The 24,832-nt window shown below is 37.0% G+C and overlaps 1 protein-coding gene across 4 annotated transcripts in view; it reads left to right on the forward strand.

The window, feature by feature from the left end:
- DCUN1D4 (defective in cullin neddylation 1 domain containing 4) overlaps positions 1–24,270 on the forward strand; it is a 42,981-nt gene extending 18,711 nt beyond the window's left edge. For all 4 annotated transcript variants that reach the window (XM_082482764.1, XM_082482765.1, XM_082482763.1 and 1 more), the window contains 7 exons: positions 9,275–9,366; positions 11,761–11,831; positions 13,472–13,563; positions 14,364–14,472; positions 19,116–19,220; positions 19,679–19,781; positions 19,892–24,270. In XM_082482764.1, coding sequence (XP_082338890.1) covers positions 9,275–9,366; positions 11,761–11,831; positions 13,472–13,563; positions 14,364–14,472; positions 19,116–19,220; positions 19,679–19,781; positions 19,892–19,947 — 628 coding nt within the window. In that variant the 3' untranslated portion in view covers positions 19,948–24,270. The remainder of the gene's footprint in view (positions 1–9,274; positions 9,367–11,760; positions 11,832–13,471; positions 13,564–14,363; positions 14,473–19,115; positions 19,221–19,678; positions 19,782–19,891) is intronic.
- Positions 24,271–24,832: the final 562 nt, after the last annotated feature.

The raw sequence follows: 24,832 nt of genomic DNA on the forward strand, positions 1-24,832 counted from the left end.
TTCCCTCTGGGCAACAGAAGCGCAAGTGGGTTATAACTGCGTGCCTGGGCAGTGTGTTCTTTTGGCATAGGTGTTGCACAGGTGAGACCTCTGCAAGTCTTGGATTTTCAGTATGTGTAGGTCCAGTCAGCCTCGGTCATTCAGAAACCATCGATTGTGCTCCTTGTATGCGAGACAGTTGCTATTTATGAGCACTAAATTCAGAACTTGTGGGAGTACAGGACTGTACACTCCTGCACTGTCCTGACTTTGAAAAGTGACGTATACAGCCAGAAAGTTTGGTTGCCACTGCGTCAGTCAGTAGAATTTGAGCTCTATTACATTCATATGTTACCGGTGACTCAGAAAACACATGCTTCTATAACACGTATCTTCAGGAAGGTAAAAAGATTCATTTCTCTAACTGTCAGCCTGAAATCAGGCTGGTGCTTTCCTTTTTATTCTCTAGCGTGAGTAAGAAAAATGCTGGTAGCCAAATTAAGCCTCTGGTTATGCCTCTATAACTCCATTGTGTTTAATAGGGTTGCACAACTGTAGCTGCACTGGAATTTATTAAATGATCTGTTGATGCAGAAGAAGAAAGAGATTTCAACTCTCCCTTTCATTGTTTTGCATACGTAACACTAGTAAGAACAAAAGAGCTGTACGTGTTCCTAATATTTTTCTGTCGCTTTTCAGAAATAATAGAATATAAAAGTTGATATAAATATATAAATAGTTGATAGAGGACGGTACAGCTTATCAAAAAATATGCATACAATGTGGAAGCAAAATGAGGACAGAATGTTTCTAGAATCTAACTAGAGAGGTTCACGAAATTTAACTCTACCTCACTTTGCCAAGACGCTGACGGTAAAACAAAACAACACAAAACCCCTAGAAAGTAAGATTGTCTCTGAGTAAGAGATACCGATTTGGGTAATTCAAATAAGAAAATTATGAGAAACTAATTTCTTACTGTATGACTAGTATAGATATAAAAAATGTTGAGAGCTTTTTGAAAGCATTATTTTAAGGACTTTTTTTTATATCTGCCTTTCGGTTTATAACTAATGGATCTAGTATTCGTTCTCCTGCCGTGTAAGACTTTATTAAAAGGGAAACCGCAGCTTGCTTTTAGAAGTGGAGGTGAAACCAGATCTGCCAGTGATGAATGACAGGGGGATATCCTTCACTGTTGTGGTTCTGATTTTTATCTGTCTTGCTTCTTAACTTCTAAAGGTTTTGGGGCTTTCTCTGCTTCCCAGTGCCTAAGTTTCTTTTGTTTTGGTCTTCAATAAAACAGGTTTTATTTCAGCGTGACTGGCAATATGAAATCATTTGCTGAACAGTCAGCTCAGTCTTGAAGCTCTATTTTCTTTCAGGAAAGGATTTCTTCAAACTTTGCTTATGCCCGTGTGACCTTCTGTGAAGAAGTTAGAGCAAGCTGTCTCCTACTTCCATGCTTGTTTGTCAGGCGGAGCTCATGCCTGTCATGTTTGGTCTTTGGAGGTCAGATGTCTCAGTTTGTCAAGCAGATACCAATCTGAAATCATGAACCTCTACAGCAGTGTGCTGTAGCAGACCTAGTTATTTGCAAAGCCATTTCCCCTTACGTTGTATGCAGAGAATGCCGTATGCAATAAGAGCAGTATGGATAGTGAAGTGCCAGTTTATGGAATAAGGGGCTTCTAGGCCCAGTTCTTTACCATTGCTTCAGTTTTAGAGGCAGACTTCTAGAAGCTGCGTACTAGTAACTCAGGATAAGTCTTCAAGGGGCATTAGCCTGTGTGGATTCTCTGTGAAGCAAAAAGGGTAGTCAGCGTCTGTTCTTGAATGTCTACCTTAAAAAAAAATAAAATACAATGTGTACTCTCCAGAAGAGACTGCATTTCCTAACAGAGACGACTTGTCACTTCAAATGCTTATGGAGTGATGTAAGTTTTGTATGTTTCTTAGTTACAGTGGCAGACTTAGAGGGGCAACATTAACAAATTCAGTAATTGCGAGTCTCCTGTTTGCTTGCAGTGCGAAAATGTTGGGTAGCAGTCTGAAGATTATCAAAGGACTGTCATCATTAACGATGTTACCACAGCTGAGACCAAATGTTGATGATTCCTCCTAGTTTGTCCATACAAAGGATTTTTTTTTTTCTTGATCCTTACATGGATAGTTTTGTTGGGTGATATTTTCAGTCTTTACTATTTGTGGTGTGTTCCTATAATCTCTTCAACTATGATAGTAATATTTTGAGATATGTATTCTTTCCAGAAAGTTTATTTCAGCAGGGCTGTGCGCTGAAAGAGAAGATGATTTCTAAAGGCTCTTAAACTCATAAACTTAAACACATCTGATAGCAGGAAGCTTGTAATAGCATTCACCCTCAGTTCCAGGCTGTTAAGGGTACAGTCTCATCTTGGAAGGATTAGTGGAATAATGACACTGGCTATTGAGCAAAAACATTTACAGGAACAAATCTACTTGTTAGTGAAGTTATTTGGAAATGCTGATCTCATGCATAGACTGATTATGGAAAACAAAGATTCCAAACATTTTCTTTAGCATCCCACCCTTATTATATAATAACTTGAATTCTTTTAATTAACGTTCATAATGTCACCTTGAACCATGAATGCAGTGTTTCAGTGGGAGGGTATTTTTATACCAGATGATATATAATGAAAAGAACTCTGTGTATTCGTTTCCGGATCACAGTAAGATTTATCCTGTCTTAAAGAGTAGCTATGGGAGGTACACACTTTAGCACGCCTCAGAACATAATGACTTGCAGACTTAGTTTGTATTTTCCTCTCAGTGTTGCAGTCTTGACTTGATTGTGCTTATAACTCTCACAGTATAGGGTATTCTGAAATTGGAGTTAAAAATACATTTTTTGCACGTTGCTCTTCTATCATTGTGTTAAGGTCTTAGGAAAGGTAAAGCAAGTTTCCTGTAAAGATATTTGCTAGGTAAGAACGTAGTCCTCGCTGTGTATTTATCTAACGGGGAGTATCTGTTAAACAGTTTCTATCCAAATATTGGCTCTTGCCTTGGGGAAGAATGAGCTGTGTAACGTAATGTCTTCTCTTCTTTCTGATAGTTTAATTTAAAAAATAATTCTACTCCTTATTCCAGAATCATGCTGAGGGCAAAAATCTTACAGTAATGGATATTTGGACCTTAGAAGAATGAAAACTAGGAATATTTATCTGCTTCCCTGAAAGCTATGTTTTCAAGCAATTAGATACAGAGTCTAATTTATCCTGGATGTGTGTATGGACCACATAAAGGCCAACTAACATGAAAAATAGGTTTTCTTTATTGAGAATAAGCTCCATACTCTATAGTGAAAAAATGTAAGTTTTGAAAACATAGTCAACACACTATTATTAACGTGGGAAAGTAAAACGGGAGTGTACTAACCTTGGAAGTTTTCAAAACCTTTAGCATTGAGGTTGTTTTTTTGTTCTTTTGTTGTTTACTAACTGGTTTGGTCCTGCCCCATGCAGGCAGACTGTGTTACCAACTGTCATAGATGTCTAGACCTTATTCCTTGAAGTAGAGATTTTCAAGTATGCACAGGTATAATTTTCCCTGCTTCTATGCGTTTTCAGTGAATTTCACTTAATAGTTCTGGAGAAACTTAAACTGGACATGTGACTATCAGCATGGATGCTGTTACACATACTCTTCCTTAAGCCTGATAAAGTTCAAAACATTTAAATTAAAAGTTAAGAGATGATTGTAAGCCTTTAAATAGGGATAGATAAGACATATTCATTCATAAAACTCACCAGTCAAGTAAATTTGTCCTGAGGGTTGCTTTAGATAGTCTTTGTCATGCCTTGCAAATTATAAAACATCTCTTGCACCCCCCCATTTGTTTCCACTATAGTATTTATGAAGCTACCACTAAAATCATAACTGTGAATGAATAGGTAAGGCTTTATAAACATATTTTCATTGTGCTGCACTCATGACAATTCTCAGCCAAAATTTTAAGTAAGTTAATTAGAATTGATAGAAGTAGTAGGGGGCGTCCTCTTCAATCAAAAGTTTGCATCTTTCAAAATATAAATAATCTGAAAGCAAATAGTTACTCAGGTCAAAGCTCAAACAAAATGAGATAAAGGTTTTGAATGAGTTCTGATTGTGTAGAAACAAAGCTACTCATGGTAAATTTCTTATTTTTTTTCATTCAGTAAACACTGGCCATCTCAGATGAGCAGGCTGTAAATCTTCATGAGGGGTTAACTTCTGAATTACCATAATAAAGTGTAGCTTTTTTTCCTTTTTTTCATTTTTCCTTTTTCTTTCCCTCTAATGAGCTATTACCAGCTTCCACAATCAAGAGAATGTTTTGTGTGAACTCAGCTCCATGCTTTCACTAATCTCAGTTTGAATATTCTGGAGCCGCACAGCCCAGAGTTGCTGCGGCAGCAGCAGGTAGATATTTAACAAGTTCCAGTACAGTTGAAGCATGCTCAGAGCAGGAGTAGATACCCAACTTTGAAGACTGCAGTAGATTGAAGGGAGATACCGTGACCTTATTCTTTTTGCTGACAGCAGCCGTGTATTCTTACGATGACTCGCCTGGTCACCCTGTAATAGCTGGATGGAATTTTCATGCTTTTGCTTTCCCACCAAACCAGTTATGCACAGAGGAAAATAACCTAGAAATACACGGGTGATCGTGTATTTAAAGAAACATGAAAGGCCTAGATACTCAGTTTTTTTAATTAGTTTGTTTACATCTACCTATAGCGCTTCCAATTATAAACTACATTGTCTCATCTCTGTTGCAGGGATATTACAATTCACTAGCTCATGAGAACGTTTCAAAGATAAGTTTAGAAATGGATGTTATGAGTCAGCTATTAGGTCATGATGAGGTGCAAGCATTTCTGAGAAAATAACTTCATTTAAATGTGCTTGAGTAGTGGATATCGCTTTTATAAAATATAGGCAGGTTAATCTCACGTTGCTTTTTCCCTGCCCTGTCCCACATTCTTTCCTCTCTCTAGTTGGTAAAGTGGCTGTTAGAAAGATATAATAAAAAAGAAAAAGCTAAATGCTCCTTAAGATGATATTGGTTATAATACAAAGAAACATTTTTTGAAGGCTGCTGTCACTGTCCTGATATTGACGGTGTCATGCTAAACTAATAAAACCTATTATTTTTCAAGTGAAGATTTTTCTGAGTCGTTGTACCTGCATGTGTGTGTCATTTGAGAGACAAATATATACTCTTTGCCCATAGGTAATCTTTTTTTAACTTGCTGTTCCTGATGGGCAGCGTGTTCGGGGTTCAGAAATGGGAGGGTAATTCTAAACACAAAGGACTGGAGTTTGCTGTTGCCCAGTAGGGATAAGTATGGCAGACACACTGGGAAGAAGTTCTGCATGCACCTTTCTAGCTCTGATGATGGAGAAAACACCCTTTACCAATCCTGCTCAGTGTCAGCATTCTCTGACGGTGGTACAAGTTCTGGTACCAAAAATACCAAGTATACTCATCGGCCCTTCCTTTATGGAAGGTATCTGTGGGGTTTTTACACCCCCCACCCTCCCCCACCCCCCTTTTTTTTTTTTTTTTTTTTTCTTCCTCCAAACTCTGAGCAGCATGTTCTTTCACTTCTGGTGTGTGACTGAAACTCCTGTGGGTTCCTCTTACAGACCATCTATCCATAAGCAAATTACCAAACTGTAGCACGGTCATCAGCATAATGGTTGTGCATCTCTTTGAAGGTGCTGGGGCTGCCGGTCATCTTGAGGAAGCTGTGAGCCCTTGAAGACTTGCTGTTTGAAACTCGGATCTGTTCAGTGGGTGTTTGGTGCTACCAAAGAATTCAAGTATCTGCCCTGTGCACTCTGGCTGTTTGTATTTGCGTAGCAAGAGACACTGTCCTTAGCACAAAGAGAAGGCACATCATCTTGCAGTATATACAGAGAAATTCCAAAGATATGAGAAATATTCTGAGATACAGAATGCATGCCAGACGTCTCTGGCAGTTTGTGTTTTTCTCCTCTGTACTTACGGTTCTTGAGACAATCAAATCAGTATAATGATAGTTTGGAGGACAGTCTTTGGAATCGCCCTTGCCCTGTGCTGCCAGGTTGGGCTCGCTGTGGTAATTGAACCGAGTTGTCCTGGGCTGTAATCTCAGATACTTGTCTACTTACTTGCTTGTATCTCCCTGCTCATCTCGTTCACCAAGTACCTCAGGGATTAGGAGTCTCTTGCTAGTAGAACTAGCTGGTGTGGCTGGACTGGGGGGAAAAACTCACTTGGTGTTTGGAGTAGGCAGAGAGAGAACAGGCTTCATCTTTATACACGAGAGATCGCTAATACCAGGTTTGCATTGGTGTTACTTGTTTCTGTCATGCTGCTTTTCAAGTGATCCTTGTCTTGCAGAATATCTGATCTGCTGTTCCTTTGGGTTGAGAGAAAGGCATCTGAGAATCATTCAGCCGTTTTTGTTGGATGGTTTTATACTTCTGGCCGTGCACAGTCTGTTTTCATTACAAATGTGATACAGCGTCACCTGCACTTTCAATGAATGTCTGGCTAATTAGCTTGTAGCAGAAACTGGGGTAGCTCAAGACTATATCTTTCCTGGTTTTGTTTTCTGAATTTGTGAAGTAGTTTCTCTGACTGACGCAGGTTGGAAGATCTGTGATCAGTTCTGGTTTCTCAAAAATCAGACTCCAGTGGTCAGATATTGAGCTTTTTGAACAATGATAAGTTTGAGGCTGGAGCGTTTTGCTTGGAGTTACTTGGCTGTATGTTGGGTACATGGACTTACTAATGAGTAGTTGTTTCCTGCAGTTCCTAAACAATGAACTTAGCCGTAAGCACAACAAATGACTTTCAGTCCCATATCAGTCCTATGAAAACTTGCTATGCGTAGGTGCAGTGAATATATAAAAAGGGCTGTTTTTTTCTGTTCTCATTCACCATCCCTCTTACACGTACTGCTGTCATTGGTGACTTGGTTCAGGCCACAGTATTTAGCTCTGCCACTTGTAGATACAGGAATCCTTTTTCTGATCTACCTGGATGACCTAGAGGTCTGTCAATAAATTTATTTCTTGAGGGCTTCTTCCCGAATCTGCTGTTCGCATATTGACAGCAAATGTGCTGATGAGTTACGTGAACAAGCAGGGCGAGGTACTTGGTTATCATCCCTTGTAAGAAAAAACATTGAGTCTTGTGATGAATGCGCCCCTTTGGGAACCACATTAGCTTTGCATGCCCAAGGTCCCAGCAGTGCTCTTACAGACTTCTTGAATAAATACAATAGAATAGAATAAAGATGTTGACTAGCTCCTGTTACAATCAGTTTTCAAGTTGGTATTCCAGTTGGTGTTTGTCACGTTTGTTTGCTACAAAAAAGGGCATACTGAATAATTAGACTTTTGCCAAAGTGGCAGAATGCCTCCTTTCTTTGTCTCAAGACATTTTTTTGATTCCTCTGCATTCAGAACAGCCTAAAAAATATTGGCTAGGTCTTTTATAATCACAGTTCATTCTGCAAGTATGAGAATGTTAAGTTATCGGACCTGTTTTTTTAAAAAAATAAAGTTGTTCCAAGTCTGACTTATACCTTCTGGCTTAGTTGTTTAATTACTGGGCAGTGCTGTCAGCATGTTCCTTTACAACTGCAGTAAAGCTTATACAAAGTAGGTAGTTCAAATAGAAAAAAGTGCTTTCAAAATGAAAATGAAAAAAACCCAACCTACAAATTTTAAGTATGTGAATATATGTGTTTCTGAGACATACATGGCTGGTATCTTTCTGCAGTGTTTCAGTTTGTTGTAGGTCAGTGTTTTTCAGTACAGTGATAATTTTTCTTTCCATCTTGAAATTTAAGAGCCTCGTTCGTATCTGTCTTCCAGGTAGCAATTTATCATATTGCTCTGACTAGTGTTACTTCTCTAATGGTTAGTTGCTTTAAAGGAACTATGACAATAAACATGAAATAGTTCTTCAAATTACTGTCTGAATGATCCGTATGCTGGTAACTTCTAGCTACAGTTCCGCATAGCTGATAGCCAAGCTCTGTGGAGGATAATGGGCTCGGCATACTCTGAGCTCATAACTATAGACATCTCTTGCATGTCTTTCTAGAAGGGCAAAATGGTGATGAAATCAACTCCAAATTAATTTCATCAAGTTGTTTCAGAATTCTCCTTGAAGCAATTAGCCGCTTTGTTGTCCTCCCCCAGCAGGGTTTGACGCTGGAAGAGGAAGGGGGCTGCATGCTTGGAACACTTACAGAGCCGTTTTTGGCTGCCTCCTCTAGTCTAAGCCATTTGTGGCTCGGCTCTTTCCAGCCTTTATGAGCCCAAGCTACTGCAGAGTGGTGGAAATGGGTGTGAGAATGTATATGCAGCAGTGAACGGCTGCTTGGACTGCGGAGTCTCTTTCCTCTAACAGCCACTAAGGATACTATCTCGCAGAAAAGGCTAAACGGGGGGGAGTAACTTTGGCTATGCCTTCGGTGCTTTAGGTGTTTCAGATACTAAATTCAGGAGACTGGCACTTCAGCGTTGTTTCCTGAATGTAGTTAAATTTCCTTGTGCTTCTTGCCGAAGGAGGGCATTACCGCGTCGGTCATCTCTGGGGGGAAGGGGCACTGGGATCTAGCTTTTCAGATAACTATTTACCCCACGATGAATGAAGTTCTTGAGTTATTGTCAGTGAGGACCTGTAACCTGTTGTTCTTTTGTGTTACCAACTTACTGGCTTTGGAATAATTTAAGTGCGGGGTGTGTCTATTTTGACCTTTATGCCTTTTACAGGATTTTTTGAGGGGGCAAAAAGAGTATGTGCAGTTCTCCTTAGTTAATAATTCAAAATGCACAAAGCACATGTGTGCCTACAGGTAGGACCTGTGTTGACTGTGACATGGAATTACCCTGGAGCTAGACCCACAGCCAAGTTGCAGCCCATCAGTTGATTGTGGTAACTAATGTTGTGCACAACTCTTACCTAAACTTACACAAAGCAGTTTGGGGTTGAATGTGAATTAGTCTGTATTTGCAAGAAGAGTTCACGCATGTGGATAACTATTATGAATCAGTTGAAGTGTGACAGACTGGGCAAACGCAGCATTTAGGTTCAGTGATTCTTACTCTGTTAAGCAGTGGTCCAAATGACTGGGTGTGAGGACAGAATGTTGGGTAAACTGGTTCATGGAAGGAAAAATGTTGCTGCTTACAGTGGCTGTTGACTAAGATTACTTTTAAAAAAGTGATGAATTAATTACTTGTTTCTCTTTCTTTTTTAAAGTATGTATAGAAAATATGATTCGACTAGAATAAAAGCAGAGGAAGAAGTCTTTTCAAGTAAGAGATGCTTAGAATGGTTCTATGAATATGCAGGTAAGGGTGACATGCGAATTTCCTCCCTAATAACAATTTAATCTACATTGGATTGTAAAATTGCATTAACTGGGCTTTTCCAAGGCTGTATTATAGAGGCTCTTTTGTAAAAGTCTTAAAGAAGCTTTTCTTACAGTCTGTGTAGTGTAAAGTTGAAAAATTCAAGGTGCAATTTTGACTTTGCCTCTACTCTGTAAAAATACAGGAGATGTGTAACATTTTGGAACATGTATATGATATTATTCAAATCCGTAGTTAAAGCTGTAATTCTGTCCAAAATGTTGTTACCTCTCTGGCTTTAGAAGTTCTGTCATCTGCCGTCTTAATGCTGAATAGTACAGAATTATGCTTAAACAAAACAAAAAACTCCCCAAAACATGAGGGAGGTAGTAACATTAGTTTTGTTCCTGCTGAACCTGGTGCTTATGGTTTCAAGCAAAGAAGCGAATGAATTCCAGTGTCCTGTACTGGTCTTGTCTTTATATAGTTTTCCATCACAGGGTATAGGGAAGGTGGACTGAATTATTTATTCTTGCCCTTGTGTATGAGAACTTTCTTCAGGTGTTACTTCTAGAAGTGTTAATTATGACCTGCGGTCACAAAAGATGATCCTTTAATAGTGAAGTTGGTGGTTACATTCATTTTTTTACGTGTGGTTTTCTGGATAACTTGAAGTATGGGGAAAAGCGATCTCATAACTTCAAAGACCAAAAGGAGATGAAATAGGTGATTGACAAAGAAAATAAGGTCATCTTGCAGTTGTCTTGGATAAATTGCTCACAGCTTGTTCTGTTTTGTCTACTTCTTACGCGTAATGAAGAGTGACTTAATTTGATGTAATAAAATATTTTTTTCTTCTAGTGAAATTATGTAAATTAAATGAAGTGTTTTGAGATCTCGCTTGTCTGTGGCAGTCTGTGAGAGGAGATTCAGACAAATTCAAGCCAAAACTAACCTGTTAGATTCTCTGCCTTTCTGACCAGCTTGATTTATTTTTTTACTCTAGCAACAGGGATAACTCATTTTTCTCAAGACTTTCATGGAAAGAAAGGATGAAAGGAAGGCTGTGTATGAAAGAACTTTTGGGTTTCCATTGGATGCATACACCAAGATAAAACAGAGAAAAGCGGAGAGTATGATTCTGTTTACAGTATTGAGTAACATTCTAAGAAATGAATTTTCAAAGAATAATCTCTTTTGTGTTCTTCTTTCATGAGTCTTCTCCTTTATATATGCAGACAGTTGACACTGCATTTGTGTTTTTTCCCCCAGTGTGTCTTTACATTACAGAATGAGTCTTTTTAAAGGTTGCTGTGTATACTCAGAGAACTGTGAGAGGATGTCATGAGAAGATAGGAAAAGATATAATTAAACTTTGTTATTTCTAGAATAGTAGGTCTCCTAATAATAAAATGTAGATTGATTCCCTTTATAAAACCTCTTTTTCTCGCACGTGTGATGTTTATATTGAATGAAAATAGGTATTTCAGCCTCTAATGTTTTGTTTCTTTTTTTCCCCCAAGTGAGCCCTTTCAAACATGAGTAAAATAATTCTAACAAAATACTCCAAATACTTAAGATGTACGTAAAATACAGAATTTCACCGTACAATTCTTGTGACCTATATAATTTTTTCAATGAAGTATTGTAGAAGTTACAAATATCTTGATTTAACAGCGTGTTTTAATAGTAGTGCATTTTAATAGCATCTGTAGTTTGAATCTTTTTTTTTTTCTTTTAAGTCAGCAAAGAAATAGCTGTAATTCATGTCTTTCTTCCCCCTGCAGTTACTAAAATTCAGAAAATGTGTGACCATGGTAGCGTAATACGAATAAACAGGAGCACCAGATTTTTATTTTAGGGTCTTTTTTGTAAATAACAGTATATAAAGATAGTATATGAGACAATAAGGAATGAGATTCTGGGAATGATAATGTCTTGTATCCTGGATAGCTATGCATCACATTTTTATGTGGTATGACCTTATGATAACAGTAGAGGTTCAAGCCAAGAAATGGGTTTCACTAACCATCATCCACTCGTTTAACCATGGTAATATTATGTGGATGCCTTGCTAGTCTTAAGTGCATTCTTAAAGATCTTATTAATTTACTCTTCCAATATTATCTCAGTAAATGGGTAGAATAAAGTATATTGTCAGGAACAAAAAGTTGGTTTACAGTTTTTCTGTCTCTGTTTCCAAAGGTGAGATAAAGATTTAAGTGTATCCAAGTCTGATAGTAAGTCTGGAAATATTTATTTGCATGTCAGAACAAACTGGAAAAAAACCCTGTATGGAAATTAAACTTGTACTGCGTCATTGCATTTATCTCGGGCTGTAAAGGTCAGACTGTTTTAGTTTTCAGAGATAACTAAAATGCGTTTCGTTTGCAGGCACTGATGACATTGTAGGGCCAGAAGGTATGGAGAAATTTTGTGAAGACATTGGAGTTGAACCAGAAAATGTGAGTTCAGAGTCCATTCAAAAGATGCCTAATCTGTTATGACATACATGAGCCAGTCTTATATCTCTTCTTTTTCCATCAAGAATGAAAAAATTTTTGGGAGGTTTTAAAAAAATTCAAGAAATATAATTCAGGGAGGTTTGTTTACACATTGGGAAACAACTTGCCTTTATTTTAAACCCCAGACTGTCAGTCTGTAAAAACTCAATTTTTTTTTTTTTTTTGCTTCCCCCCCTTCTCTTTCACTTTCCCACCTGCCAAGAAAAAGAAAGAGATTTAAAAAAAAAAAAAAGCTGATGGTCATCTTTTCTGAAACAATGAGATAACATCAGAGATTTGATGTAGTAACTACAAAGTAATGTTTTCTTTGGGTTTTCTAGGAGAGAAAGGGATTTCAAGTATTGTGAGCAATAGTAGTACTCCTATTATGATGCCATTTCAAAACACAAATAAGGAATATGTATAATTACATATATATTTTATATATGTATGTATATATATAAGTAAATAAAATTTTAAAAGGAATAGTTGTGCCTTTTACAGGCTTTTTCCTAGTTCCCAGTTTTTGCTCTTCAAATGTATTTGCGGGATTCATAAAGCATCATCTCTGACTAAGCAAAATGAGAATTGTGGTTTTGAAAGATTTACTGGAAATATACAATGTATTTTGCTAATTTTGGAGTTTATTAGTATAATAAACCCTTGAGATTTATGCAGACATTTGGGTATATAAGTAGGTATTCTGATTTCGCATTAAAAACCATATTGAGCTGCACTAACATTAGCTAGCTAAAGGCTGATTTGCAAATTTAAATGACTTGATTATTATTTTTCTTCTAGTCTGCAGGGTCAGTTGTCCTGCAAGTTTTTCCATGTATATATCAAAAGTGGTTTCTTAATTTCCTGACTAAGATAGATAAAATGATGCCATAAGATTACTAAATTCTTCATTGCTTCAGTCTTCTGTGTGAGATGTTTCTGTTGAGATGATGCTTCTGTGCGAGATGACTGTTTCTTTTGGGGCAAAACTGAAGTATTTATGTATCAGCCTCTGTTTTGATGTGTGTTTATGTTAGTTCACCTAGCTTTACTTAACATCCGTTTGAATTATACGTCATATTCAGACCTACAGAATTAAGTAGGCTAGTGGTACCCTGGTGTAGCTAGATTCAGGTGGGATCATTATTAGCTTTAGAATACTTTTCAGAGAGCTTATGGATTGCAACCGATGCTCAACTAGGTGAGAGTTTAAGAAATACCAAGTGTAACTTGTTGTCAAATTGGTACTTAAATTTTGTAGTTGTTTTGGGAAACCATTTCTGTAGCTTTTGCACCAACTTATCTTCCCCACTGCACTGCTCACTAGATGCCTGTGCACGCTCAGGTGAAGTAAGGTGGCTACTGGCAACTGGGGTGGATGTTCACTCTGTATCTTCGCACTGTTATCTTCTCTTTATTTGGATTATGTACAGGCTTGTCACTTGCAGGTTTTTTAACTTTTGAAATAGTGTAGGAAAGATCTGACCATCCCATTTATACAAGTAAAGCATTTGTAGCCTACTAAACAATAGTTATTTGAAAACTGTGTGGATCTTTTTGTTAATTCTTTTCAGTCTTTTTTTTTTTTCTCTTTAAAACAGGTAGTTATGCTTGTACTAGCATGGAAGTTGGATGCACAAAACATGGGCTACTTTACATTACAAGAATGGTTAAAAGGAATGACATCGCTACAGTAAGTGCTTTGAAAAGCTTCTTAAGTTTGTTGTAGTAAACCCAGTTTTTTTGACTCATATTACCTAAGGCAGAGAGCTCTGTTGTGAATTAGAAGCCATACATTTTTGGTCCTATTTATGGCCACTTAGAGACAACATGAAACCTGACAGCTACATGTTTAAATACAATCTCAAGAAATGTCATGAGGTTTGACACTGTTTCTGTCCCCAAGCACATCTATCTATTAGATATCGGTATGCTGTAGTTTAAAATGCTAAATAATACAAACCCTTTCTGTGACTCTGCATTGTCATATTCTTTCTAAGAGTTGCTTTCTCCAGTTAAAAGCTTATATTCGTGGCATAATTAACATAAATGTACTTGAACAATCATGTTTCATAGAAGGTTGGAGAAAGAACTGTGTTTTGACTTATCTTCCGGAACAGAATCACTAAAACTGTGTAGAAAGTTCTATAGTTTCAGCAAAACTATAGAAGTATTGTTTCACTGCTGTGGTTTGCTGGTTGTTTGCCATGTGTAGACAAGCTCTTAGTTTAATCTGTTGGAGAATGCATTTTCTACAAAGCCAAACAAATTTTCATCAGAGTACTAGTGTAAGACTTCGCTGTTGTGTCTAAATCCATTTCACATAGTGGATTTAATGAAGATGTTTTATGCAGACAAACTCATAAACATGCCTTTGTACGCAGTGATGTATTTTGAACAGATTGATGGGGCTACATTAGAGATTCTTTTCTAAAACATCATACGTCTGTATAAGAATGCAGACTCTAAATTCACTTTGTGCTTTTCTTGTAGATGTGATACTACAGAAAAATTGAGAAATTCTCTGGATTACTTGAGATCTTTATTAAATGAGCCTACCAATTTTAAACTTATTTATAGATACGCGTTTGACTTTGCACGGGTAAGTACTGTGGAAAACCAGCATCTGAAATTAAAACTAAACTTTCATGAGTAATAACTGAAAGATTGTATACTGCTAAGCGTGTTTCTCTTAAGATACCACTCAAGATTGCTTCTAACAAGTGGAACTGTTTGTGTTCTAAAAAAGTATATACAAAATGCCAGAACTGGAAAAGAAAAGTATATAGGATGCTTGATGTTCAGTGGTTTAGTGTTTTGACACATTTTGTTGCCTCTTTGCTTCAAGCTATTTTGTGATTTCAAGGAAGTCATTTAGGCTCTATTCTGTTGCGTATTGGAGCTTTGCCACTTACTTCCACTGGCTTTATAATTACCCTGGGTTTTCTTCTTGCCGTTTGGATTTTGTGAGCATAAACATATTTAAAACAGGAAGGCAATTCAGGCATTTCGCAGATGGTAAAAATAAATAACATGATAAAAGCTGGATATGATATAATATAGTTACTGGTTCAGATTACTGTGGGAAGGTCATTAATGATGTTCTCCGTATTTATTAAACAATATCCTGATACCAGTCCTCCTACTATAAAATATGTATTGGTAAAATTGTACCTGGCATTGGAGCCCATAATATGCATAAGACTATTCCTATTCCTATTGCTCATAGAGGGAGCAATAAAAGAACTTGACTTTTCTGAATTTGACATGGAATTTGGACGTCCATCTCGCTAACGTGATGGAATGTACAGAAGATTTAACATAAAAATGATCATAGGCAAAACTGAAGCTCAGATTTCAGTGCAGGAGAACCAAAAGCACCCAAGAAAATTTGCAGAAAAAAAGTAACTTGAGAAAAATAATAAGAAGGAATTGAACAGATAGCAATTTTGACAGTGAAGTCTGTTATAAGTAACTCATATTTGTGCTACATCGGTGTCTTTTGCATGTCAGTGTGCAGAGAAATTCACGATAGTTCACTTCTAACTAAGGAAATCTACAGCTGAATATGACAGAATGTGTGGTATTAGTATGACGGGGAAAAAAAAAGCCACGTCAATATCTTAATTCCTCCTTTGCTGTGTGAAGATTTATTCTGCCAGTTTTGCTCAACATGAAATCCAAAGGCTGGAAATAAGTAATGTTGCCACAGAAGTTCAAGATACTGATGAAATATTTGGAATACATTAAAAAATGGTTTACTAGTAGCAAATCTGCACCAGCCTGTCAAAAAGTAAGTGCAGAAACTTAAAAAGAGGATAGTGCGTGGAGTTTTTTCAAGAGGTACCAAATTGATGTGACAAACAGTGGTCTTGTCCTGATTTAGGCCAAATTGGCTACTGGGGACCTGGGGGACCCCAGATGGGACCGACAGATGCTCCCCTCTACCCCTCCCCAAAGAGAGAGGCAGAGGAGGAAAGAGAGACTTATGAGTTTAGAAGGAACTAAACTCCTTTAATGAAATATTAATAATAAAATAAAAAGAAATAATGAAAAATATATACAAAACTGTATCGAGCTCCCGAGATGACAGCACGACACCGGCTGGCACTGGGGCAGTCCCTGGCTGGACTCAGTGACGGACGGGAACTGGATTCCGGATCTGGATTCAGGATGGGGATCACAGGCAGACGAACAGAGTCCTCCTCAGATGTCGGCCATTGAAGGAAGAGCGCTGACCCTTTGGTCCCTCAGCTTTTATACTGAGCATGAGGCAGATGGGATGGAATACCCTGTTGGTCAGTTTTGGGTCACCTGTCCTGTCCGCTCCTCCCTGCAGGTGGGACCCCACTATGCTTTTCCGCTTCTGACCCTCCAACGTGGCAAATAACAAAGTTGGTTGGCCGTGGGGCTTATGGCAATAAGTATGAGCAGGAGCCTCTCTGCATGCCATGCCTGGGCATCGGCTATAAACATTGGTCTTACCGCTCTGAGAGAGTGAACGCTGACTGCACAATATGCAGTTAATTTCAGTTGTTAGAAGAGGCCCAGCTAAGAAGCAAAGTTAGTGAACAAAATTGGTTCTGTTTTACCTCAAACCAGGACAAAAAAGAACTTAAACATTGAGGCACGGATGCTGTGACATGATTTGTGACAAAAAAAATAAACAGATTGTAGAACTGCAAGTCAAAGGCACATCAAAAGGGGAACTGTCAAAACAATATTAGATTAACAGAATTATTGAACTTTTAATACTGTGAATAGAAATGAATGCTGGCAAAGGCTGATATATTTATCTAGATGTGGCAGATAAAAATTACATACAGATTCATCAGAATATTTGAAGTCATTGATAGAAAAAAGCTGATGGAGCAGTTTTGGAGTTTGATACAGAAGATTGTAATTTCCATCTTAAGGGTAATTATTTCAGGGAAGTGATGCATGGAAAAAAACACTTGTCTAAACTTCTGAAGTTTTAAGAGAGAATTTTTGAAAGCATCTGTTGAGATTTGGTATTTAGAGTTAGCTTGTCAATAAAAATAAGTATCATTGCGGTTTTATGCAGCAGGCGCAATTTAAGTCGGCATGGTTTTGAGGAAATAATTTAAAACACCATATGTTGGTATTAAGCACAAATACATTCCTCGCTCCCTGTTTGTCATTGCCAAGTTTGAGAACGTACAGATGCATGTATTTCATGGCTTAAATAGATATGAAATTTTGGGGGGGAAAAAAAAAAAACAAATCTCAGAAAGACTCTCTGTCATCCATGTAAAACAACTAATGAAGTTTGTCAGAGTTTGTCAATATATTCTTTCCACTGTATCCAAGAAAGAGAATGTAAGTATTTGGAATGTATGTTAAGAATGAAATTGGAGCATCTGTCATGGCAGATGTGCCATTAGGCAGTTGGAGGTGGGTATAAAGGGCTTATCTGAACAATTTGTTCTCAACAGTAGTTGGAGAGGGAGAATGTAGAAACTTAACAATGTAAGGAATGTAAAAACAGCATGGCCAAAGTAAAGCCAACAGAGCCTGATTCAATTAACACTTGAGTGTGTGGTAAGAATTCGGAGTATAAACAGTATGGAATATAAAATGTGTTCTCACAGCAGTATGATTTCTGCTTAAAGGTGTTTGTGACAGAGGTGTAAATGGGCTGTGGAAAGAGGATTAGTTTACAGAACTACTTGATGATGGAAATAAATGAAAGAATTGTACCATATTAATACAAAAATGCCTTTCCAGGTTTGGGGTTTTTTTCAGCTTTATTACTAATTGAAAAGCTTTGTTCATGCTGGAATTTACTTTTTTCCTCTAGATCAGATTGAGTGAAGTCCCTCTTGGATTTAGTGACCAGAATGTAAAACAGCTTCTGATGTTTTCAGAGTTGCTGGCCTCCCCACTTACCTTCCAAACCAAATCTGCATTAAATTTTGTCTACACAATTTTAGAATTGAGGTATATTTTATATGAAATGGGTTTCAAGAAGAGAGGATAACCTTGTGGCTAAGGCATTCAGTTGTTGTCTGAGAACTGGGATCTTGCTCTACCACATCCTTCCTACATGACAGAAGAGAATTCAGTTATGTTTTGAGCTTGTTTTTTTAATAAAAATATGTATTCTGTAATACATACAACTGCACTTGTACAGGTGAGGCATAGGGCTTAATTGGTTGCTGTCTTGCACTGTTCTCTTAGGCACTCCCTGTATTCCGTATATCCCTATATCCGTAGTTTTTCTTAATTTAGACTTTGCTGTCTGCAGTCATAAGTACATATAGAGAGATCAGGGTCTACAGTAGCAAATACAGAACTCTATTTTTTGTCATTTCATTAACTTCTGAATTTGTAGTTTAATGCTATAACCAAGGCGTAAAAGGGTGGGGGTTTACACCCCCTCTCTCACCGTTTTTTTTTTTTTTTTTTAATTTCAAGACAGCAAATTTAAATGGATAAAGTACTTAAAATAACAAAATGGAGTCTTACATGTACACACGTACTTCTGAGATGTGCGGAAATTGTGTTATCAAATATATTAATTTTCCCACTGCTTAGATGTAATGAATCTGCTGGGTACAGATGATGTTTCTTTTTCTTAGCCGAAACAAAAAAAAAAAAAAATCACCCCTTAAGCATTAATATACTACTGTTACATTGAACAGGAACAGTTCTGAGAGAGGTCTCTATGTGCTAGTGTATTTTGTTCCCTGCTCATTTGATAATTAATTTCATCTGAATTTCATGTAATCAGTAGAATAACAGAACAAAGAACCTCCTTGGCTCACTCTTGCATAGTCAGCGTTCCTTGATAGCTCCTTAACGATCTACTGACTACAGTTCATGTAGTTGTAATAATACTGCAGGAAATACTGCAGTGACACTATTTTAAGAGCCATATGGCTATGCAGAGGCATATGTGCAAATATTGGGTATGGGTCTAATGGGCATTGCTTTCTAGAAAGGTCTGAAGTCACAAACAGGAGTGTATGCATCATCTGCCATAGCCGTGACAGGTTTTGGGGAAAGCGTACATAAAGCGGCATTTCTGTATAGCAAGCCATTAGCTACGAGGAAGGAGGTTTTACTAGGAATTTGTGTTTTATTAAAAAACACTGTTAGATACTGCTATTTATTATTTAATTTATTTTATGTATGGGTAAGCTGTAGCACAGGCAGCGGGGGAAGTGAAAAATCCTGAAACCATGCTCTGTTTTCCTTTTTGACCTTTTGCTTTTTATGCAGGAAAAGGACCAGCGCAGCCTAGATATCAATACTGCCAAGTGTATGTTGGGCCTTCTTTTAGGAAAAACATGGTCCCTTTTTCCAGTATTTCACCAGTTTCTAGAGGTATGAAGTTTGAAACAGAACTGCTTTTTTTTTTTTTTTTTTAATTTGTCTTCTCTTATATTTTTAACTAGAGGTAGAATGAACAGCTAAGAATTTTTTGTTCTGATTTAGAATATACTAACCCCCAAAGCAGCACTTATAAATAGTTATCTTTCCTTTATTCCTTTTCCCCAAACCCCTATGCTGTTAAGGCTTATTTGATGAAGGATAAAGTATAGAATGTCTTTGATTTTCGGTTTATTGCTGTGTGTTTGTACACTAAAAGATGTCTTAGTCAGAAACATGTATTTTTCATCACTAGTTTGACTACTTAGTGGTTTCCTTAATCCCGTTTAGGTTTAGATGGCATACAGATTAAAATAATAATTCATCACAAGTTTTAAATTTTCTGTAAGAAAAGCTGAATTTGAGGGAGTTGAAAATATATTTGAGTAACTTCTGTTTCTTGCCTTAAGCAGCAATCAAAATACAAAGTTATCAATAAGGACCAATGGTGTAACGTTCTTGAATTCAGCAGAACAATTAACCTTGACCTCAGTAACTATGATGAAGATGGAGCCTGTAAGTACTACCATATGTTGGCATTCTAAAAAAAATTATTTCTCTGAGCTTAATCATTCAGTGTCCTTTTACGGAATGTAGTAAAATACAGTTATTTGATCTCTCTACAGGGCCAGTGTTGTTGGATGAGTTTGTGGAATGGTATAAAGGAAAGCAGATGACATAGGAGTTTAACTATGCACAGCCACTCAAGAGTCACTGTTACCACAGTTATGTCAACCATTAGCCATAAACTGCTATGTGTATCAAAGTGCATGCTGCTTTTCTTGCACTGCATCCCTTTTGCGGGGAACTTTTGATGTTTGCTATTTAACAAGCTAGCTATGCTTGCTGTGTAGCATTGTTCTCTTTGAAGGCTGCTTTGCATTTTGTATTTACACTACAAATTGGTGAACTTGCCAGCGTCTTCACTGTGATTATGTGTATATTGCTGTCTAAATTTTGTATATGTGTAAAAAAAAAAAAAAAAAAAAAAAGCTTCACCTAGGGATTATTTCTGCAGAAATGTATTGTAAAAATAATTTTGTGGCATATTTCTAGTCACCACTTCCATGTTTGTTGAAACTTCAGTTATTTTGTTTCTCTTTTGGTCTCAAATGTAGCATTTCAGAAAATGAAATGAACAGACTGCTTGGACACAGTTACCTGAAGAACTATTGTCAATTTTAATGTTACTATTTGAGATGCCAGTTTGTGAGGGGAGAAGAGATGCTGTGACTTTCTTCACCGGAATTCGCCAAACCTGACCTATTGCTTAATAGGAATGAAACATTGGTGTCTTAAAAAAAATATATATACACTTATAAATATTAAACCACTGTAATAGTTGTACATGCCACAGATTATTTCCATTTGAAGAAAAAAGTACTGACTTTTTAATGTTAAAACTGCGGTAGTCATTACAGGTACAAATGAACGAATTAAAGTACCTTTTGAAAATGTTTTTTTTTTTTTTTGTAAATTGCCTTTGGCATACTCCTTTTAATTTTCTGTGTACCCAAGAGTGTTTGGTCTATGTTGCGATCTAGTGAAATTGAAAGTTCTAGCTAAAATTAGTGGTTTGGGGAATAATGTCTGCTTACCCCTAGCACATAGATAATATAGATTTGGTTGGGGTATTTTTTTGGTAACACTAGTCTTTCCCAGGGTCTCTAACTTTGTGTTTCTAAGTAATTAAATATATGATATTGTATGGTCAAAACATTGCTTTTTCTTTCATGCTGGGGATTGGAATTTCCTAGCGGAATGTCCGTTGCAGGCAATGGGCATGTTAAACACCAGCGTTAAATGACAGTACTTTTTAGTAGGGACCACTGCTTTTTAGTAGGGGACTCATTTCTTTATAGGACAGTTTTAGTGATGATTTTGGGGAAAATGAGTGAATGGAATGATGTTTAAGTTCTGTAATTTTGTCACGTTGTCTTTGCCTTACCCTTCTTTATTAAGTAACGTTAGTGTTGATTTTTATGAATAGCTCCTTGACGTATCCGGTGCTATTAAACTTTGAGCTCTAAGGATTTATTAAAATGTTCCATATTGATTCACGGAGCATTTAACAAAAAAGGGCCAGTGGATGATTTGGAGCGAAGAATAACATTACTTTTGTGTAGAAATATTTTACAAGATATTGGCAGTTTTGGTATTTCGCTAGAATGCAATCCAGGAGAAGTGGGGGGAAAGCATTTTAGGTTGAATGTGAAATTTTCAGCTGTATTGAAGGTCCTGTTCTGCCATCACTCAAGTCAGGAACAACTGTCATTAACTTGACTGCTTTCAGGATTAAGCCCATTTTAGCAAAAGCACATTAGTTTGTTGCCCTGGACCGGGAGGTTGTAATTGTGGTGCTACAGGTGGTCAGTTGTGTTCAAATCAGTTTGTTGTTGTTGTTGGGTTTTGTTTGTCAAACTCAGCTGCCAAAGACAAAAACTGTGTGTGTGTTTGTGTATGTTTGTATATACATAAATATACAATATGTATGCATATACAAACCCTAGAATTTCATGATGCTAAGAAGGAAGTGCTACCTTTCCCCATGAAATAGTCATCTTTGGATTTCCATGATACTAAATAGTGCTCTTTAGAGTTAATGGTGGTAAAACATACATAGTCATTGCTTTCTCATGTACTACTGCGCATAACTTTAATTCAATGTTTGATGCCAGTTTGCACAAGAAATTAATTCAGTGGAGTGTGGTATTTAATGTTTACAATAAGCCTCTTACTAAAACACACACGTTTTATTGAGACTTCTGATGTAAATGTGTATATTACCTTAGTATAACCGTAAGGAAATACCAGTGGAGCTGCTGGTTTAGTTCTTAAAAGAATGAACTTAGAAGCAATATAACTTTTAACATTAGGCTAAATCGTGGTTGCTAAGATTTTAAGTGAAATACTGTAATTGTTCTTTAACATGAAGCTGGTTACTAACTCTAGAAAACTGTTTAGCACAAACTGGCATGAGTCCTGCAACAAATACAAGGTTTGCATAAAAGGTTTTGTATGTCACAAATAATTTGGCTTCCAATAATGGAAGCAAGAGCCAAAGACACTTTTAATCTATTGCTGTTTTAGGTATAATTTTCATATAACGGGGTCAACAGAAATCTGTTCAACTCAACCAGGTGCTCTTTTGCTAACGTTTTGCTAACGTTCAGAAGAATACAAAATTTCATTAAAAGCAAAGAACACAGAGGAAAAGAAACCACAGAAAGTAGTCACTGTGTATAAGTAAACAAACTTCATTTTTTCTTTGGGTAAGAGTAATCGGGAGTGTTGGAAAGGAAGAATGTGTTTGGAAATGAATCACATAGACGATGCAATTTTTTTTTTCCACTTGCAGGCAGGATGAGTCTGTAGTTTTCATCGGATTCATAAATGTGCATCTTCATAAAATAAACCGCAAATTCAATTACAGCTAGTGGATGGCTTTACTGACATTCAGAGAGAATAAATGGACCCGTATGGTTTGATAAGCTTCCCTGTGCTGTCCATCCTTCTCAATTTTGCTATATATGTTGATAAGCAGAGGATCCTAACACTGCCAGCTTTTGTATTTTGGAGAAATTCCCTCTTTGTTTTTAAATAATTGTTGTAAACTTAACTAAGCTACTCAGTTTACCTTGTATTTAGTACAAGTTTGGTGTTTGGTTTTTTTGTTTGTTATGCCATCATATAGTTGATGTAGGATTTTGTTTTGTTTTTTTCATTTGAAAAGTAATATACAGAATATGCTGACTTCTTGGAGAAGACACTGAGAGGTCATTCTGGCAGAAGTGTCATTGGTCTTACGCTAATCTTTCTGGTGTACTATTACTGTCCTTATAGCAGAAATTTCATGATCTATGTGCAGTCCATGGCTGGTATTTGGGAGATGTAAAGTGAAAAGCCAGTTAGTGAAAGGAAAACCGCATCCAAAGACTATAGCAGTGGACGTTTTAAGTTGATAGATGACAAACATTTGGAGCTCTTTGGACTTGATGCTCTTAAAGGTCTTTTCCAAAATAAATGATTCTATGAATATTAGTAACCGAAACATTCCGCAAATTAAATTTGATTTTACAGCAAAATAATATTCAGTATTTAAAATATTCATATAATTTTGTGTTACTGTTGTTTTTTCACTTTTTATCTTTTTCAAGGAAAGCAAGCTGAAGAGGATGGAATTTATTGCAATCCTTTGTACTTGAGTTTTCAGTTGAAACCTGTTTAAGGTTGTCTTTAAGCTGCAACAAGTATTTGGGTTACCTCTGTGTAACCTTTTCTAACATTTATGAAGGACCGGAGGCCTCTCCCGTTTTACCGCAAATACATGCTTTTTATTTCATCACAAATATGCTCACACAGTCAAAATCAGTTACGGCTCATTGCTACTTGGTTAATGTTCCCAAGTTATTTTTTTGGAGGGCAAGAAATGGACTTCAGTTGTTTTAAGGTTTTCCCAGATTTCTGTTGACCCTTGGTCACAAGTCTAACAAATTGTTTAATACTCTTGGAATTCATATAGACAGCTTTAAAGGTTAGCTTGTGCCCTGGTTCTAATTATAACTGCTAAAATACCTCTTTCTAGGCCTTATATTTTGTCATTTCATATTGCTGTAAAAGTGTATAGAATCCATCCACCAACTAAATAGTTTATTGTCTGTAATTGAGACCAAAACTCGGCTTGATATTTTTTTTGTCTGGTTTTATTTTTTATTTTTTTTTCCCCGTGTGTGTGTGCGTGTACATGTGTTGTCACAAAATAGTACCTACTGACACTGCTGTTGCAGGAACAGCAGTTAACCTGTAACTGTGAATGCTTTATGTCTTAGTTCTTCGGATATTACATAAATAAGGTGTGCTAAACTCCTGTTACTCATGACCTGATGAAAATACTGTTATGCCACCTAACACGAGTTCATCCGGTTGATTTTTAGGCCTTTTGCTGGTGTTGATGTAAAATGGCATCCCACAAATAAACAGTATTTGTGTTGGTTTCAGCAACTGACTTCAGATTTTTCTGTGGTTCGTACTTCAGAAATTCTTATACCTGAACATGTATCACATCAGCTGGCAATCTTTACCATTTAGTGGCAGAAAACTTATATGTATAATCTTGTCATCCTTATTTCTAATATTGAGGCAAATCAGTATTTAAAATTTTGTTGGAAGAAGGTATGTTTCAAGTGGAGTGTGTGGATGTAAAACAGTATTGTAATACAAAAGTTTTCAACAAAAAGATGCAATTTGAGCAGGAATGTCTCTTAAGACAAAATCTTACAAGAAGCATGATTATTACTTGCTCATGTCAACACAGGCTTTTGGCCTGTGAGGTCCTCGGAGAAAAGCATGTATGTATGGGCTGGGTGAGCAGTGAGAGGTAGACTGAAACCTGGCCGAATGACAGGGCCCAGAGGGTGGCCGTCGGTGGCATGAAGTCTACTTGGAAGCCGGTAACTAGCACTGTACCCCAGGGGTCGATGCTGGTCCAATCCTGTTCAACATCTTCATTAACGACCCGATTGATGGGGCAGAGTGTACCCTCAGCAAGTCTGCTGATGACACCAAAT

Source organism: Vanellus vanellus (assembly GCF_965231255.1).
Source record: "Vanellus vanellus genome assembly, chromosome: 4".
Classification (NCBI taxonomy): domain Eukaryota; kingdom Metazoa; phylum Chordata; class Aves; order Charadriiformes; family Charadriidae; genus Vanellus; species Vanellus vanellus.